Below are 18,049 nucleotides of genomic sequence, written 5' to 3' on the forward strand. Positions count from 1 at the left end.
CCAGCTGTCCAGTTCTATTTGAACACGTACACGACGAAAGGCCAGATCCTTGATGCTGTCAGGGGTTTGAGGCACAAAGGCGGAAGACCCCTCAATACGGGAGCAGCTCTCCAGTACTTGAGGGATAACGTTTTCACTTCCTCTGCCGGAAGCAGGAAGCCGGAAGGACTTCCACAGGTCCTAGTATTGCTAAGTGGCGGAAAATCATTCGACAGTGTTGACGGACCAGCCGCTGACCTCAAACGGAGCGGTGTCTTGATCTTTGCAATTGGAAGTAGAGGATCTGACAGCAGAGAATTACAGAAAGTATCTCACGATCCCAGTTATGCTCTGTCTGTGTCCGAATTCACTGACCTTCCCAGTGTCCAGCAGCAGCTGCAGGCCTCTGTGGAGGCTGTGGTTGTTGACGTCACCCTGAGTCACCAACTGTACTCGGTATGTTTTCAAGCATGCTCCTCGTAAGGTGACCTACGCAGTTGCCCGTCTCAATTCTAAGCACATGTAGACATAGAAATGATGTTTTATACATGCATTAGTTCTCCAGTTTTGCCTGAGGATGTGATGATCCAACATAAGACCAGTTATGTTTAGACTCTTCTGCAGAAGGGAGATGAGACCAGGCTTCAGGAACATCATTGTCATTCTCCAAGAGAACAGTGATTGACAGGGGCATCCTCTGGATCTGAGATCTTTGATCAAAGGTTTTGACTCTTTTGCCTTCCCTTCTTTTCTCAGTTGACACTGCCAAAAAGGACATTGTATTCCTTCTCGATGGTTCTGACGGCACGAGGAATGGCTTCCCTGCCATGCGTGATTTTGTCGAAAAAGTGGTGGAAAAGCTGAATGTGGGAGAAAACAAAGACCGTGTTTCTGTGGTCCAATTCAGCAGGGAAGCTGAAGTCAATTTTTATCTTAACACGTACAATACAAGAGAGGATATTGTGGATGCGATCAGAGGGCTGAGACACAGAGGAGGAAGACCCCTAAACACCGGGGCAGCCCTCCAATATGTCAGGGACAATGTCTTTACAACCTCCTCGGGGAGTAGACATCGACAAGGTGTCAAACAAATGTTGATCCTGCTAACCGGAGGAAGGTCTTTTGACAATGTTGACGCCCCAGCCTCTGCTCTCAAACAGCAGGGCGTCATTGTGATTGGTATTGGAACAAGGACCTCTGACAGTAGAGAGCTGCAGAAGTTATCATATGAGCCTTCTTATGCGCTATCAGTCTCTGAATTCACCGACCTCCCTAGTGTCCAAACACAGCTCTCTTCTGTCATGAGCGCAACACTAGCACCTTTGACACCAACAGTGACGGGTAAGAAAGTGACACATACTTTGTAGGATGTTGTTTGAAGTCAGTCCATGTATAAATTTCCCAGCCTAGGTCAAAAGTCCACAAACTGACATACATGAGTTTCACTAGCACTGATAAAATAAGGTATCTTTGGAGGCCAGCTTTTATTATCTGACTTACATAGTGGCAGAATTTGCTACTTCACTGAATTTGTCTTATGTTCCCTAGTGGTGCGACAGCAGCCAGCAGGAAGGGATGTGGTGTTCTTGCTGGATGGATCCGATGGCACTAGAACTGGATTCCCAGCAATGGGAGACTTTGTCCAAAGGTTAGTAGAGACACTCAGTGTAGATGACAACAAAGACCGTGTCTCAGTGGTTCAGTACAGCAGGGATCCAGCTGTCCAGTTCTATTTGAACACGTACACGACGAAAGGCCAGATCCTTGATGCTGTCAGGGGTTTGAGGCACAAAGGCGGAAGACCCCTCAATACGGGAGCAGCTCTCCAGTACTTGAGGGATAACGTTTTCACTTCCTCTGCCGGAAGCAGGAAGCCGGAAGGACTTCCACAGGTCCTAGTATTGCTAAGTGGCGGAAAATCATTCGACAGTGTTGACGGACCAGCCGCTGACCTCAAACGGAGCGGTGTCTTGATCTTTGCAATTGGAAGTAGAGGATCTGACAGCAGAGAATTACAGAAAGTATCTCACGATCCCAGTTATGCTCTGTCTGTGTCCGAATTCACTGACCTTCCCAGTGTCCAGCAGCAGCTGCAGGCCTCTGTGGAGGCTGTGGTTGTTGACGTCACCCCTGAGTCACCAACTGTACTCGGTATGTTTTCAAGCATGCTCCTCGTAAGGTGACCTACGCAGTTGCCCGTCTCAATTCTAAGCACATGTAGACATAGAAATGATGTTTTATACATGCTTAGTTCCCAGTTTGCCTGATGTGATGATCATGCCATGTTTAGCTTCTGGAAGGAGTGAGACAGCTTAGGACATATTGTCATTTCAAGACATTTGACAGGGATCCCGAGAGGCATCTTTGATCAAAGGTTTTGACTCTTTTGCCTTCCCTTCTTTTCTCAGTTGACACTGCCAAAAAGGACATTGTATTCCTTCTCGATGGTTCTGACGGCACGAGGAATGGCTTCCCTGCCATGCGTGATTTTGTCGAAAAAGTGGTGGAAAAGCTGAATGTGGGAGAAAACAAAGACCGTGTTTCTGTGGTCCAATTCAGCAGGGAAGCTGAAGTCAATTTTTATCTTAACACGTACAATACAAGAGAGGATATTGTGGATGCGATCAGAGGGCTGAGACACAGAGGAGGAAGACCCCTAAACACCGGGGCAGCCCTCCAATATGTCAGGGACAATGTCTTTACAACCTCCTCGGGGAGTAGACATCGACAAGGTGTCAAACAAATGTTGATCCTGCTAACCGGAGGAAGGTCTTTTGACAATGTTGACGCCCCAGCCTCTGCTCTCAAACAGCAGGGCGTCATTGTGATTGGTATTGGAACAAGGACCTCTGACAGTAGAGAGCTGCAGAAGTTATCATATGAGCCTTCTTATGCGCTATCAGTCTCTGAATTCACCGACCTCCCTAGTGTCCAAACACAGCTCTCTTCTGTCATGAGCGCAGCGCTAGTAAAGGTTACACCTTTGCCAACAACAGTGACTGGTAAGAAAGTGACACATACTTTGTAGGATGTTGTTAGCAGTCAGTTCATGCATAAATTTCCCAGCCTAGGTCAAAAGTCCACAAACTGACACACATGAGTTTCACTAGCACTGATAAAATAAGGTATCTTTGGAGGCCAGCTTTTATTATCTGACTTACATAGTGGTAGAATTTGCTACTTCACCCTGAATTTGTCTTATGTTCCCTAGTGGTGCGACAGCAGCCAGCAGGAAGGGATGTGGTGTTCTTGCTGGATGGATCCGATGGCACTAGAACTGGATTCCCAGCAATGCGAGACTTTGTCCAAAGGGTAGTAGAGACACTCAGTGTAGATGACAACAAAGACCGTGTCTCAGTGGTTCAGTACAGCAGGGATCCAGCTGTCCAGTTCTATTTGAACACGTACACGACGAAAGGCCAGATCCTTGATGCTGTCAGGGGTTTGAGGCACAAAGGCGGAAGACCCCTCAATACGGGAGCAGCTCTCCAGTACTTGAGGGATAACGTTTTCACTTCCTCTGCCGGAAGCAGGAAGCCGGAAGGACTTCCACAGGTCCTAGTATTGCTAAGTGGCGGAAAATCATTCGACAGTGTTGACGGACCAGCCGCTGACCTCAAACGGAGCGGTGTCTTGATCTTTGCAATTGGAAGTAGAGGATCTGACAGCAGAGAATTACAGAAAGTATCTCACGATCCCAGTTATGCTCTGTCTGTGTCCGAATTCACTGACCTTCCCAGTGTCCAGCAGCAGCTGCAGGCCTCTGTGGAGGCTGTGGTTGTTGACGTCACCCCTGAGTCACCAACTGTACTCGGTATGTTTTCAAGCATGCTCCTCGTAAGGTGACCTACGCAGTTGCCCGTCTCAATTCTAAGCACATGTAGACATAGAAATGATGTTTATACATGCTTAGTTCCCAGTTTGCCTGATGTGATGATCATGCCATGTTTAGCTTCTGGAAGGAGTGAGACAGCTTAGGACATATTGTCATTTCAAGACATTTGACAGGGATCCCGAGAGGCATCTTGATCAAAGGTTTGACTTTTGCCTTCCCTTCTTTTCTCAGTTGACACTGCCAAAAAGGACATTGTATTCCTTCTCGATGGTTCTGACGGCACGAGGAATGGCTTCCCTGCCATGCGTGATTTTGTCAAAAAGTGGTGGAAAAGCTGAATGTGGGAGAAAACAAAGACCGTGTTTCTGTGGTCCAATTCAGCAGGGAAGCTGAAGTCAATTTTTATCTTAACACGTACAATACAAGAGAGGATATTGTGGATGCGATCAGAGGGCTGAGACACAGAGGAGGAAGACCCCTAAACACCGGGGCAGCACTCCAATATGTCAGGGACAATGTCTTTACAACCTCCTCGGGAGTAGACATCGACAAGGTGTCAAACAAATGTTGATCCTGCTAACCGGAGGAAGGTCTTTGACAATGTGACGCCCCAGCCTCTGCTCTCAAACAGCAGGGCGTCATTGTGATTGGTATTGGAACAAGGACCTCTGACAGTAGAGAGCTGCAGAAGTTATCATATGAGCCTTCTTATGCGCTATCAGTCTCTGAATTCACCGACCTCCCTAGTGTCCAAACACAGCTCTCTTCTGTCATGAGCGCAACACTAGCACCTTTGACACAACAGTGACGGGTAAGAAAGTGACACATACTTTGTAGGATGTTGTTGAAGTCAGTCCATGTATAAATTCCCAGCCTAGGTCAAAAGTCCACAAACTGACATACATGAGTTTCACTAGCACTGATAAAATAAGGTATCTTTGGAGGCCAGCTTTTATTATCTGACTTACATAGTGGCAGAATTTGCTACTTCACTGAATTTGTCTTATGTTCCCTAGTGGTGCGACAGCAGCCAGCAGGAAGGGATGTGGTGTCTTGCTGGATGGATCGATGCACTAGAACTGGATTCCCAGCAATGCGAGACTTGTCCAAAGGTAGTAGAGACACTCAGTGTAGATGACAACAAAGACCGTGTCTCAGTGGTTCAGTACAGCAGGGATCCAGCTGTCCAGTTCTATTTGAACACGTACACGACGAAAGGCCAGATCCTTGATGCTGTCAGGGGTTTGAGGCACAAAGGCGGAAGACCCCTCAATACGGGAGCAGCTCTCCAGTACTTGAGGGATAACGTTTTCACTTCCTCTGCCGGAAGCAGGAAGCCGGAAGGACTTCCACAGGTCCTAGTATGCTAAGTGGCGGAAAATCATTCGACAGTGTTGACGGACCAGCCGCTGACCTCAAACGGAGCGGTGTCTTGATCTTTGCAATTGGAAGTAGAGGATCTGACAGCAGAGAATTACAGAAAGTATCTCACGATCCCAGTTATGCTCTGTCTGTGTCCGAATTCACTGACCTTCCCAGTGTCCAGCAGCAGCTGCAGGCCTCTGTGGAGGCTGTGGTTGTTGACGTCACCCTGAGTCACCAACTGTACTCGTATGTTTTCAAGCATGCTCCTCGTAAGGTGACCTACGCAGTTGCCCGTCTCAATTCTAAGCACATGTAGACATAGAAATGATGTTTATACATGCTTAGTTCCCAGTTTGCCTGATGTGATGATCATGCCATGTTTAGCTTCTGGAAGGAGTGAGACAGCTTAGGACATATTGTCATTTCAAGACATTTGACAGGGATCCCGAGAGGCATCTTTGATCAAAGGTTTGACTCTTTTGCCTTCCCTTCTTTTCTCAGTTGACACTGCCAAAAAGGACATTGTATTCCTTCTCGATGGTTCTGACGGCACGAGGAATGGCTTCCCTGCCATGCGTGATTTTGTCAAAAAAGTGGTGGAAAAGCTGAATGTGGGAGAAAACAAAGACCGTGTTTCTGTGGTCCAATTCAGCAGGGAAGCTGAAGTCAATTTTATCTTAACACGTACAATACAAGAGAGGATATTGTGGATGCGATCAGAGGGCTGAGACACAGAGGAGGAAGACCCTAACACCGGGGCAGCCCTCCAATATGTCAGGGACAATGTCTTACAACCTCCTCGGGAGTAGACATCGACAAGGTGTCAAACAAATGTTGATCCTGCTAACCGGAGGAAGGTCTTTTATTGTGGATATAAATTATCCAGCGTAAGTCAAAAAGCTACAGCCTCAAATATTAGATGCACTAACAGTTAGAGATTAATCCTTATCATGGAATGTTCATTCTTCCTAATGTGGTCATTTATACATTAGGAATAATGAAAACTTGGTGCGCTGTGGTGGCAGAGCAGTTAAGCACAACCCACATATGGAGGCCTTCATTCTTGACGCGGCCGTCGCCGGTTCGATTCCTGGCCTGGCCACCTTTGCCGCATGTCTTCCCCTTCTCTCATTGCCCACTATCCTGTCAATTAACTGTCAAATAAAAGCCACTAGAGTCAATAAAATCTTAAAGCATAAAAATAATGAAAACTAACACATTAGATTTTTTTAAGTTTGTAGGATACATTGTGCAGTCATAAAAGTGATACCTTAATGCAGGGGTGTCAAACTCCAGTCCTCGAGGGCCGGTGTCCTGCAACTTTTAGAAGTGCCTCTGCTGCACCACACCTGAATAGAATAATTAGGTCATTAGCAAGGCTCTGGAGAACTGAGGAGGTAATTAAGCCATTTGATTCAGGTGTTTTGTACCTGTGGCACATCTGAAAACTGCAGGACAGCGGCCCTCGAGGACTGGAGTTTGACACCCCTGCCTTAATGACTGAAAAACATGGCAAACTAAATTCTGATAAACAATGTTGAGAAGCTGTACAGAGAGGAATTCCAGAACCTGTCCCAGTGGTGTGGAGTAAACAACTACAGGAGGTAGCGCAGCTACCTATTAGTATACAAGGGCGGTAGTGGAGTGTCTAGACAACATCAAATTCCTGGGCATCCACATCACCTCTGGTCACTGAACACTTCTTTTCTAATGAGGAAGGCCCAGCAAAAACTCCTCAGGAAATTGAAAGGGGCTGGACTCGGTTTTTAAAAAACCTCCACAAAGCTGTGACTGAGAGCCTCCTGTGCCTCAGCATGACTGTGTGGTTCAGCAACTGCACCATCTAAAACAAAAGAATTTGGGCCAATATTCTCTGCCCCCTGCAGACACACCCTCACCCTTATGCTGCATCCTAAGGACTGACTAAGACTTTATTTATCGCTGAGGGTACCACTCTAATTTCATTATGAACTGGAAACATAATTATAAATAAAAATATTACGTCTTCTGTTTTTGAAGGTTTGATTCAGCTGTTGATTGGTTCAGTAGCCTCAGACATTAACAAGTCGTCTTCCGGATCTTTTCAGAGGTTCCACTAAACTTTCTTGAAATCCTCATTTCTGACTGACAGTATCAAACATATCATCATAATCAGTTTTTATCCATCTGTCTTAATTTGACTACATGCAATTGTTCCTCCAGACTAAAACCTCTGATTGTGGTCAGAGTAACTACATATAAACAACGAAATTAAATAATTGCACTTCAATTATGAACATAGAGAGGAATTGTGTGCAGTCAAATGTGTTAGGGTTTTGATGTTGATCAGATGCAAAAGCATGATGTGATGCTTACAAGCGTCTCATCATCATCATCATCATCACAGATGCACTCTCTAAAGTACTTTGTTCGCTCTTCAACGCACTCAGATGGGATTTTATAACATTAGTTACGTCCATGATGTACTCTGTGCTTGCAGTTAAAATGTTTGGGCTTCGGGACCAAGCGGTTGTGTGTGAATTTATCAACATAACAGTTGGCCTTCAGTTTTTTTCTCATTGTTTACAATAACCATTCAGAGAGGAAAAGCTTTCCATTAACCCGGCTCCTTCTCAGATGGAAACTTTTTATTATTCATTGACTTAAAAGGCAAAGTTGAGGTAATTTTAAAGCCTCTGAGTGACGGCTCCGGTAACTTCAGCAGGAATTTGTTTGATCCCTGCCCACTTTGGAGGTGGCAGCTTCTCGGTCTAAACACTGACAGGGTTGTGGTAAAACAGGTCAGGCCCTGTAGTGCAAAAAGGCCTATTGAGTAATGTCTCAATCAGGTCCACAGCATTGAAATAAAGTTACTTTGATCACTCGCTTAAGATTACCGTGAATTTAGACTAACGCACTGTCATTTTGTTTTTCTTACAGCGGAATCGCAAGGCCCAAGAAAAGATATTGTCTTCCTTATTGATGGATCGGACGCTGTTGGGCGAGAATTTGCTATCATCCAAGAGTTCATCCGCAGAGTGGTGGAGAGCCTCAACGTGGGGGAAAACAAGATCCGAATTGGTGTGGTCCAGTATGGGGACTCTGCCAAGGCTGACATGCATCTCAATACCTATACAACAAAAGAAGGCGTCCTGAACGGCATCAGGGAAATGAGACAGCTTGGAGGAAGACAGCGGAACCTTGGCCAAGCATTGCAGTTTCTCAGTCAGAGCGTCATGATACCAGCACGAGGTAGCAGGAAGCGAGAAGGTGTGCCGCAGTTTGCCATCGTTGTGTCCAGTAGGCCCTCAACAGATGATATCACTCGTCAAGCCTCTTCCCTCAAGCAATCTGGAGTCATCTCATTCAGCATTGGCACAAGGGAGGTCAACCCCACAGAACTTAAAGTAGTGTCATATGTCCCAAATTTCTCCTTTACTGTTGATGACCTCCCTGGCTTGTACATAGTCCAAGAAAATCTCATCAACACAATAACAGAGTTATCAGACGAGGATATTGCAAGGTTGAGACCTCAATTCCCAACTTATGACGGTAAATTGTCTTTATTTCCTTTCTCTTTAAATCTCTATAGTTTTTTAGCTCTGAGAGATGCTATACTAATACAGTTACTTACCTACTTGCCAGAATTACCACAAGCTTTAGTACTCCTAAACAGGGCTGAAACATCCTTAGACTGTTGGGCCATTTCTGACGGTGAACTTCCTGGAGAATTTTAAAGTGTTTCCTGTTCTTAACTAGGAAACATCCAACACATCCACAGCTAAAACAGATGATTTGGTGTTTACTTTAGCGCTGATAATAATTTGTGAATATAGTTTTCCACCCTTTAGGTTGAGTCCTGGCAATGTTTTAAAAGTACATCTATAGCTTGAGTACCTTCCAAGTTAAAGATATGTTTAAAGCACTGCAGCAGCAGAAAAGCGACTGATGATCAAAACATGTAAGAAAGATAAAAATATTAAATACTTAAAAACAGAAGAGTAATATACTGCATAGAAAGAACAACATTACAACATGAAATACTGCAATTATTAAAATTAATAACCTGATCCAAAGGAATGTGAATCTGAGTAGAATAACTGAATAGATGTGAATGTGTATTTCCGCAATAAACATTTTAGAAAAGTATGTAAATGAAAGAGTCACGAACCGTTTTTTTCCATTCATTCAGAGTATTTCTAGTAAATTCACTTTGACAAGTAACCAATCACAACCAGTGAATCAAAATACAGCACCAAGCTGCAGTCATTATTAAGAGAACACAAGAAACTTTATACATGACTTTAATTTACTACTCTAGGAATATTTAGTTGATGTTTCTAGAGTAATATCAACAAATACTTAATAATCACTGTTTTATTCATTTTAAATCCGATCAGCATTAAGATATAATTTAAGATTGCATATCTTGTTTTAAAATCTACACTGAAGTGCAAAAACTGATGCTTTATATTTGAATTGTATTTCATTGTGTTTGCCTTTTTAAGACTCCATAGTTGTTTTATTTTTAAGTATTGTCAATAATGTCTTCCAAAAGCACATAATTACCTAGTCAAATGTTCAAATTTCCTATTAACATTTTTTAAGACATCCACACAGTGGAGGGGAAATCCTGATGTTATGACACAAAAATCTGAAAACATAGAAACAACTTTGATTCCTACAATGATTGAAACAAAATAGTTTAACATGTTTCAATCATTAGATCAACACAAATGCTTTTAAACCAGGGGCCCCAAACCTTTTCCTGTTCGGACCACATAACGTTTCCCTTCTCTGCTGGGGGCCGAGTCAGTTTGTAACAGAATAACTGTGACGATAGCAGGAGAGCCTACATGTAAAAATATATTGTTTTCCAGAAAACACAACCAAATAACTCTCTCTGGGTTCTTCACAGAAAAAATCCAGGAAGGATTATAGTCCGTATTTTCCAGACTATAAACCACAACCCCAACGTTTTTTTAAACCAGTAAACATACAAGCCTCAGATTTCTCCAGGTTTTCCACAGCGATGCAGCAGCAGCAGAGGGGCGGACAGCCAACATCTGAGTCATTACAGGTCGATTGAATATCACATTTATTACGGTTGAAAAAGAAAAAGTTGCCAAGATCAGATTTAACTGAACTGATTAGTTTCCGAACGGTAAAAAAGTAAAAGTGCTGATCCTTCGTGTTGCTACTAGCATGGGCTAAATGAAAATGGCTGCTTTCTTCTTCTTCTTCTTCTTTAGATTTCAGCGGCAGCTTGCATCCATTATTGTTGCTCTACTGCCACCTACTGGATCCTAATATCTATACCTCAGATTCTCATAATGATCCCAGTATTATTTAAAAAAACGAAAAAACGAAAAATCTTTTTTCCCCTCTATGCTATTTAACTGATCAACAACATTCTCAAATTTCAATTCCCTATTAAAACCTAATTCCGTTTTAATGGGCGCTTTCTTCTTTTATTTCCAATTTTGACTTCCAATGATTCACTTCCTGCTAAAGAGCCCCCTGGTGGTGGAAGAAAAATCCACATATAAGTGGCTCATAGTCCGGAAAATACGGTATATGAAAAAAAATCTGAATGCTCTCTGGTATTCAGGGGGCCGGACCAAATGAGGAGGCGGACTGAATCCGGCCCATGGGCCGTAGTTTGGGGACCACTGTTTTAAGGTCTTGGTCTCCTTGGTATATGATTGTCTTACATTAGGGTTTCTACATGCCTCATGTTTTTAATCCTACATCCAAGTAAGGGAGCAATAATCATAGCGTTTTATTTCGCTTGTGTCTTAACAGTTTTCACACCACCACCAGCAACAGGAGATAAGAGGGATGTCGTCTTTCTGATTGATGGCTCTTCTGCAACACGTAGTGAGTTCCCATCCATCCGTGACATGATAAGAAGAGTTGTGGAGCAGCTGGATGTAGGACTGGACAGGGTCAGAGTCTCAGTGGTACAGTACAGCGACGATCCGAAGCCAGAATTCCTCCTCAACGAGCATTCCACCAAAGCCGAAGTCCGGCAAGCTGTGGCGAAACTCAGAAGCAGCGGTGGAAATCGGCTCAACACGGGCCGCGCTCTTGAATGGGTCTCCAGGAACATCTACCAGAGATCTGCAGGAAGCCGCATCGAGGAAGGCGTGCCTCAGTTCCTCATTCTGGTCACAGGCGGCAGGTCTTCAGATGATGTGTCCACACAAGCCGACCAGCTAAAGAGAAATCAGGTTGCCCCCCTTGCCATTGGTTCAAGAAACGCAGACCTAAATGAGCTGAGACAGATTTCCTTAAAGCCGGAGCTTGTGTACTCCGTTGACAGTTTTCAACAACTTCCAAGAGTGGATCCACAACTCATTAGATCAGTCCAAACAATATCCACCTCTGACATCATCAGCAGTTACATTCCAACAGTGGATATAGGTAAGAAATGTTACTTTCACTTCACTGTTTGTGGTAACCTGCTGGAATTGATGTTCTGTCATATTTGTGTTAACTTTGCAGCCACCCTGGATCTTGGGAAAAAGGACATCATCTTCCTCATTGATGGCTCAGACACCACAGGTCCCACTGGGATTGCCCATATTCGAGACTTTATCGTCAGCATTGTCCAACAGCTCGATGTGCAGCCTGATAAAGTTCGCGTTGCTGTTGTTCAGTACGCAGACGGAGCTAAAACCGAGTTCTCACTCAACACCCACAACAACAAGCAGGCTGTGCTGTCTGCTGTCAAACGCCTTCGTCAGATGGGCGGACGCTCCTCTCAGCTGGCCAATGCCATTGATCATGTTTTAGAGAACGAGGTCAAACCGTCGGCCGGCGTCCGTCTGTCTGACGCCTCCCAGCATCTTGTGGTTCTCACAGGAGGACCGTCCTCCCAATCGGTCTCCATCTCTGGACCGCTGCTGAAGAACAAGCGGGTGAACTGCATTGGTGTTGGGACTGGCAGCGCTGACAGATCTCAGCTAAGTCAAATCGCCACGTCGTCAGAAGATGTTGTTACAGTGCCTACATTCCCCAACTTACCGACAGCAAAAGACAGAGTTATTTCCAGACTGAAAGGCTCCACAGGGACTGTTTTCCCCACATATGTTTATCCAAGTAAGTAAGATAACGTAACGTGTCCACCTGGCTGTGGGGCATTCATTAGAGGGAAAACCAAAAATATGCCCTAAAAACAACAACAAATCTACAAAAATAGATAACAGCCAAGTGTACAAAAGTATTTTGGAAGCTAGTAAAACTTCAAAAATGTAAAGTGAGTCAAATGCACTGCACTTATTCATAAAAATATAATTACTTTGTTCTGCGCAGAAGCTGAGATAGGACAGTCTTTAAATAATTAACATTATTCTAAATAAATTCTTTATTACACTGTCTCTTTATAAATGATCCTAAGGTAATCCAGATTATTTACAAAGATCCAATTCACAGCAAATGTTCTCAAAAAACCAAATTCTTTCCAGTCACAAAGAGTTTAAGCCAATATAGTCAGACAGAAATAAAATCAGTTTAATTTGATCCTAAACACAAAAACAAGACATTTAAGAGCCAGTTGGTCAAAAGTTATCAATCCGGCCAACTGGATCAAGTCTCTGAGTTTCCAGCTATTAGAATAAAAAGCTGGAAAGCATCTAATAAAAAGGGAAAATCTTTTCAGGCACTGGAGATTTAAGGGTTGACATGTGAACCTCTGTAGCCACGGCACAGATGTTTTACAGCGATGCATTCTGGGTAAAGTTGTTCTCATCGTGACCATCATGTTTAAATCTCCCTCCAGAATTACTACTGTAATTTATGGTTTACTGGCAGCATTAGCCTGGTTCCTGTATCATTTAGTTGTTTTGACTAAATAATCTTTGCTCATCTAAAATACAGACATGATTACATTTGATCATCTCTTGCTGATGAAATAATTAAACATTTTTCCATTTCCGAGTAGATTTTTATCTTTTGTTATTCTGGGCATTCTAGTTTTTATGCAGTCAAAAGTGAGATTCAGCTAAAAAGTTAAACTTATATTAAACTGTAGCAAAAGCATAAATATAAATAATATCTTCTGCTTTTTGGTTCGAGTCAAAACGGACAGACATTTAAACAAACATGGCTACGTTCCCCGCTTTGCCGCATGTCCATTCTGACTCTTTGCTACATGTTTATTTCCTTTTAGCGGAAGATTTGCCTAAATCCAAAAAGGCCGACATAGTTTTCCTAATGGATGGATCCATCAACCTGGGCCAGAGCAACTTCAACAACGTCCGGGACTTCATCGTGAATCTTATTGACCTGTTCTACAACGAAAGAGACAACCTACGGATCGGCCTTGCGCAGTATGCCACAGATGTGAGCGACGCCTTTTTCCTCAACACCTACAGCAACAGGGACGACGTCATCGAAGCCATCGGCAAGATAGAATACAAAGGCGGGCGCAGAATCATGACCGGCGACGCCATTCGCCACATGCAAGACGTCCATTTTAGCAAGCAGAGAGGCAGTAGGAAAGATGAAGGTACTCCTCAGATCCTCATGCTCGTCACAGGAGGTCGCTCACAGGATGACGGGAAGACGGCCGCGCTGGGCCTGAAGAAGAAAGGCGTGAGGATCTTTGCCGTTGGAGTGGGCGACATTCAGGATGAGCTGGAAAACCTTGCGAGTCAGTCGTCTACCGTGGCCCGAGCACAAACCTTCCAGGAGCTGTCAGAGCTCAATGAACAAATCCTGGAGGCTTTGGACGATGAAGTGAATGGGAAACCTTGCATTGATACACAACAAGCAGCTAAACGTAAGACACGGCTGCTAAACCTAAAATTTGCTTTTCAGATTAAAATTTCAATGTTTTGATAAGAAAATATCTAAAATATCTGTTTTACAGCCTGCAATGTTGAGGTGCTAGTTGGCTTTGATGTGTCTGGCCAGAACATCTTCAGCACCCAAAGTAACCTTCAGAGCAAGATGAACGCCATTCTGCAAAGAATTTCCAAAATGGCCCCCATCAGTTGCTCTGGAGGGCAGAACCCCTCCATGCAGGTGGGCATGCTGGCCTTAGACTCTGCCTCCAGGCCGGTCCAAATCGACTTCAAGGACAACCCTGATGAGCTGTTTGAGGCCTTCAGAGGCCTGCGGAGTCAGGGCCCCTTCATCCTGAATGCTCAGACCATCCAAGCCTACATGAACCGGTTCCGAGTCAGACAAGCCGACACCATCAAGGTTGGTTCCTCAAACACCTGGAAACGACTTGCAGAGCTATTGGAAAATCATAAACTGATCATTGTTTCCACTTTGAACCTAAAGGTCATCATTCATCTGACGGATGGTCTCGATGCTGCATACCCTGAAATAAAGAGACGAGTAGAGGAGCTTCGTCAGTCGGGTACGGAGATCTCACAGGAGAAAGAGCCTGATTACCGTCCAGCTGTTTTAACATGATGTTTCTGTACAACCTCAATCAGGAGTGAACAGTTTCATTCTGGTTGGGCTGGAGCGGGTGGAGCAGTTTGAAGAGGCTTTGCTGCTGGAATTTGGCCGCGGCTTTAGGTACACAAGGCCCTTAAAACTCAACGTCATGGACCTGGACTATGAACTAATGGAGGAACTGGTGGGTACAGATAAAACCCATCAACCTCTTTTTTGGAGGTTAAATTTCCTTGGACAGTTCTTGAAAAATATTTTCCTTTTCCTCCTTAGGACAACATCGCAGAGAGGGAGTGCTGTGGCGTTCCATGCAAATGCACTGGGAACCGAGGAGACCGGGGGGGCGTGGGCCTGCCCGGGATTAAGGTACCGTCACCGGACACCGGCATATTCTGTAACCCTGGGTTAGCTTCAGGGAAAACTAATACTTTCATTGCTCTTCTGCAGGGTAGTCCAGGATCACCAGGAAGCCCGGGACATCCTGGTGACGAGGGTGGACCAGTGAGTCCAAATGTCTTTTTACATCAGCCCCCTGTCATATCCATCTTAATGTTTGTGTATTCAGCTTCCATTTCTTATCATCCCAGGGAGAAAGAGGTCCTCCTGGTGTCAACGGTACTCAGGGCTTCCAGGGATGCCCTGGACAGAGAGGTGTCAAGGTTTGAATTATTTTTCCATCTTTCAGCTGAATAAGGGAAGAAGTTTTCATTTAATTACAGCAACAGTGATTCAAAGCTACACATTTTCTTTCAGGGATCTCGCGGGTTCTCAGGAGAAAAGGTGAGTGTAATATTCCTAAGTAATAAAAAACATGTGATACGTGATCTACAGCTGGCTAAGCATCTAATTCTGCTTTAGGGTGAATTAGGAGAACTTGGACTTGATGGCATCAATGGAGAAGAAGTAAGGTTTTTGTTTCTGATATAATGAATCAGCTGCATTATGTTGTGTTTTCAGTTTTCTGTTGTTTTTCTCCCAAAGCTTCGTTTAAGTGTGTTTAACATCTTTGCAGGGGAAAAGTGGAGTTGCTGGGCCTCCAGGTGACAGAGGGAATCCTGGCAGGAGAGTAAGAAACCTCACAGTTTTATTTATTTCCTCTGATGCATTAAAAAATGGATGAAAAAACTAAAACATTGTGTTTGTTTATTTTTCAGGGTGCTAAAGGAGCCAAAGGACAAGCAGGCGACATAGGACAAATGGGAATCAGAGGAGATCCTGTGCGTATTAGAACGTTTATCCTGAGGGCTTTGTTTGCATAACTCCTGTAGCCTCACAGCCAGAATGTGTGAAACCTTCTCGTGTCTCATCGTGTGAGCAAGGCGCTCTAGCATCCTCCCACATTCCAAAACACACAAATGTCAGATTGGTTGGTCGCTTCCAACCCCCCAACTACAGCCATGTTTCCATCAGCTTTTCTTTATTCACATTTTCAGGTATCGCATAAGAAAAGGTTGGAGACGGCAAAACTCAAGAGCTCCATCAGTTTTGTAAAGACGTTTTTGTGCTTGCTTCAGGTGGTTTTTGGCTTAACCCCCAAAAAAAACCATCAAAGAGAAATGAAAGTACGTTTACAGAATGAGGCAGTTTCTCCTCCTGATAGTCCGGTCGACCCGGTTCTACTGGAACCAGAACATCTGCTCCACCTCCAGCTGCTCTGAGTCAAACCAACCTGTTCCCCTCCTGGCCTGTGGGGGCGCTGCACCAAGAACCACTGAAGGAAACGACACAAAAACCTCTGAAGACGCTGAGAGCAACTTCCTTCTTCACCAGATGGAAACAAGATGGAGGATTTTAGCGGTTGGAGGATTTCTCTTTAGACCAGGAGCCATTTCTGCTGCTAGCGCTAGGCTAGCATGTTAGCTTTGGTTGTATTTACCCAGAATCCCCTGCGCTGTAGTCGGGTTAAAGCGGACTGAACTGGGTTCTGACATAATGAATATTTCCCCCACGTGACCCATCAGATGTTTGAGGAATTGCTTTTCTTTCTCTACGTCTCCAGACAACACGTACCGTCGCCAACGCTAGTTGACATGACAGAACAATTACATGTCCAACAGCAAGGGACTCCTAAAACCCGTCCTCCATTTCCCTGTGATGCGCAGCTTCTGCCTCCACTTCCTGTTTGTTACATTTATTCAAAATGCCAACATCCCAACGCTCTGCGTCTCCCGGCTGGTTCACTGCAGACCAGCAGATGAAACCACGCCTCAGTCAAATTACCCAACAGTTTTATGGAAACATGGCTGGTGGACGTTTCGGCGTTTGTCTTCTTCTCTGGTGGTGGGACTTGTTGTTCACTGAACACTGGACATTAAGATGGAAGGAAAATGTCTCTGGTTCTGTTCTTGGTTTCTTTTAAAACTAAAAATAAAGAGTAATCAAATTCCACTGACATTTTTTATAAACATGGCCTTTACTTAGTTTTCTTAACATTAAGTGGACGTAAAACTGAGGTAATTGTGTCTGTTCATTAGGGGACGAGGGGGCGAGATGACAACAGTCCAGGACCTAAAGGAGAACGCGGCGACATCGGACCGCCGGTACAGCCCGATCTTTTTCTGCTCTTTTGGTTTCATTTTGATGTAATTGTGGTGACAGGGATATCTGTTCCCGAATGACAGGGAGTTCCTGGTGAAGACGGGTTGAAAGGAACCCCTGGCGATCGTGGTAGACGGGTAAATAACTCATTAAATCACTTACAAAGTTTTCAGGCTCCCTGTGAGCCCAGCGTTGAGCTTATCCTTTGCTGTTTAAGGGACTTGATGGCAGAAGAGGCCAGCCAGGACGACCTGTAAGTTCCTCTCTGGAAAATTGCATCCCAGTATCTGAGTAACTGTCACAGTAACGCGCCACTGTGCTGCTCATCTAAAGGGAAACCGCGGGCTTCCTGGAGACAGAGGCCAGGCCGGACAGCCTGGTATCGCAGGCTCAAGAGTGAGTTTAGTAGCTTTACTTCCATCAGAGATGATGAATACTTGTTTTCATTGGATCCCAGCCATTAAAAACAAAGCTCTGTGTGACTGGAGCTGACTTCTTTAGTCATTAGCTGATAAGATGAATGAACGGTGTAAAGACGCGTCCTGTCCTTTCCCAGGGTGCAGCTGGACCAGTCGGTACACGAGGACCCAAAGGGGAGGACGGCAACCCAGGACCCAGAGTAAGGGTCCACCAGCTCTTCTGTGTCGAGGGTTGTGTTGGACACCTAACCCAAAATGTCCCAACGTTTCACCGTTTAGGGTCCTGGAGGTAATCCTGGTCCAAACGGAGAAAACGGAAGAAGAGGACCTCTAGGGCGCAAGGTATGGAGCGAATGTGACGAGTCTCAAGTTTCATCTCGAGGCTGATTGGACAACAGGCTGCTTCACGTGACTGGACACACGGAGACACTGAGCTCCTGCCACATGAGCCTGATTAAATCTGTGGAACCGAACAGCCCACAGAAACTCCCCTCGTGATTCATTACTTTGGCATTTTCTC

The 18,049-nt window shown here is 44.6% G+C and overlaps 2 protein-coding genes across 12 annotated transcripts in view; both read left to right on the forward strand.

Annotated features, from left to right (window-relative positions):
- col6a3 (collagen, type VI, alpha 3) overlaps positions 1-18,049 on the forward strand; it is a 71,315-nt gene that overhangs the window by 39,758 nt on the left and 13,508 nt on the right. For all 11 annotated transcript variants that reach the window (XM_081604809.1, XM_081604810.1, XM_081604812.1 and 8 more), the window contains 20 exons: positions 8,099-8,710; positions 10,964-11,584; positions 11,666-12,262; positions 13,332-13,943; positions 14,034-14,368; positions 14,453-14,531; positions 14,611-14,756; positions 14,846-14,938; positions 15,020-15,073; positions 15,160-15,231; positions 15,326-15,352; positions 15,431-15,475; positions 15,585-15,638; positions 15,727-15,789; positions 17,047-17,112; positions 17,194-17,247; positions 17,328-17,363; positions 17,444-17,506; positions 17,667-17,729; positions 17,809-17,871. In XM_081604809.1, coding sequence (XP_081460935.1) covers positions 8,099-8,710; positions 10,964-11,584; positions 11,666-12,262; positions 13,332-13,943; positions 14,034-14,368; positions 14,453-14,531; positions 14,611-14,756; positions 14,846-14,938; positions 15,020-15,073; positions 15,160-15,231; positions 15,326-15,352; positions 15,431-15,475; positions 15,585-15,638; positions 15,727-15,789; positions 17,047-17,112; positions 17,194-17,247; positions 17,328-17,363; positions 17,444-17,506; positions 17,667-17,729; positions 17,809-17,871 — 3,755 coding nt within the window. The remainder of the gene's footprint in view (positions 1-8,098; positions 8,711-10,963; positions 11,585-11,665; positions 12,263-13,331; positions 13,944-14,033; positions 14,369-14,452; positions 14,532-14,610; positions 14,757-14,845; positions 14,939-15,019; positions 15,074-15,159; positions 15,232-15,325; positions 15,353-15,430; positions 15,476-15,584; positions 15,639-15,726; positions 15,790-17,046; positions 17,113-17,193; positions 17,248-17,327; positions 17,364-17,443; positions 17,507-17,666; positions 17,730-17,808; positions 17,872-18,049) is intronic.
- On the forward strand, positions 419-4,310 carry LOC145550904 (collagen alpha-3(VI) chain-like). Its single transcript, XM_081604821.1, has 6 exons — positions 419-435; positions 736-1,320; positions 1,528-2,130; positions 2,388-2,981; positions 3,191-3,793; positions 4,046-4,310. Exons 2-6 carry the CDS (start codon positions 807-809, stop codon positions 4,150-4,152), a joined length of 2,421 nt encoding a protein of 806 aa, XP_081460947.1. The 5' UTR covers positions 419-435; positions 736-806; the 3' UTR covers positions 4,153-4,310.

Source organism: Poecilia reticulata, chromosome 2 (genome assembly GCF_904066995.2).
Source record: "Poecilia reticulata chromosome 2, P_reticulata-male-v2, whole genome shotgun sequence".
Lineage (NCBI taxonomy): Eukaryota > Metazoa > Chordata > Actinopteri > Cyprinodontiformes > Poeciliidae > Poecilia > Poecilia reticulata.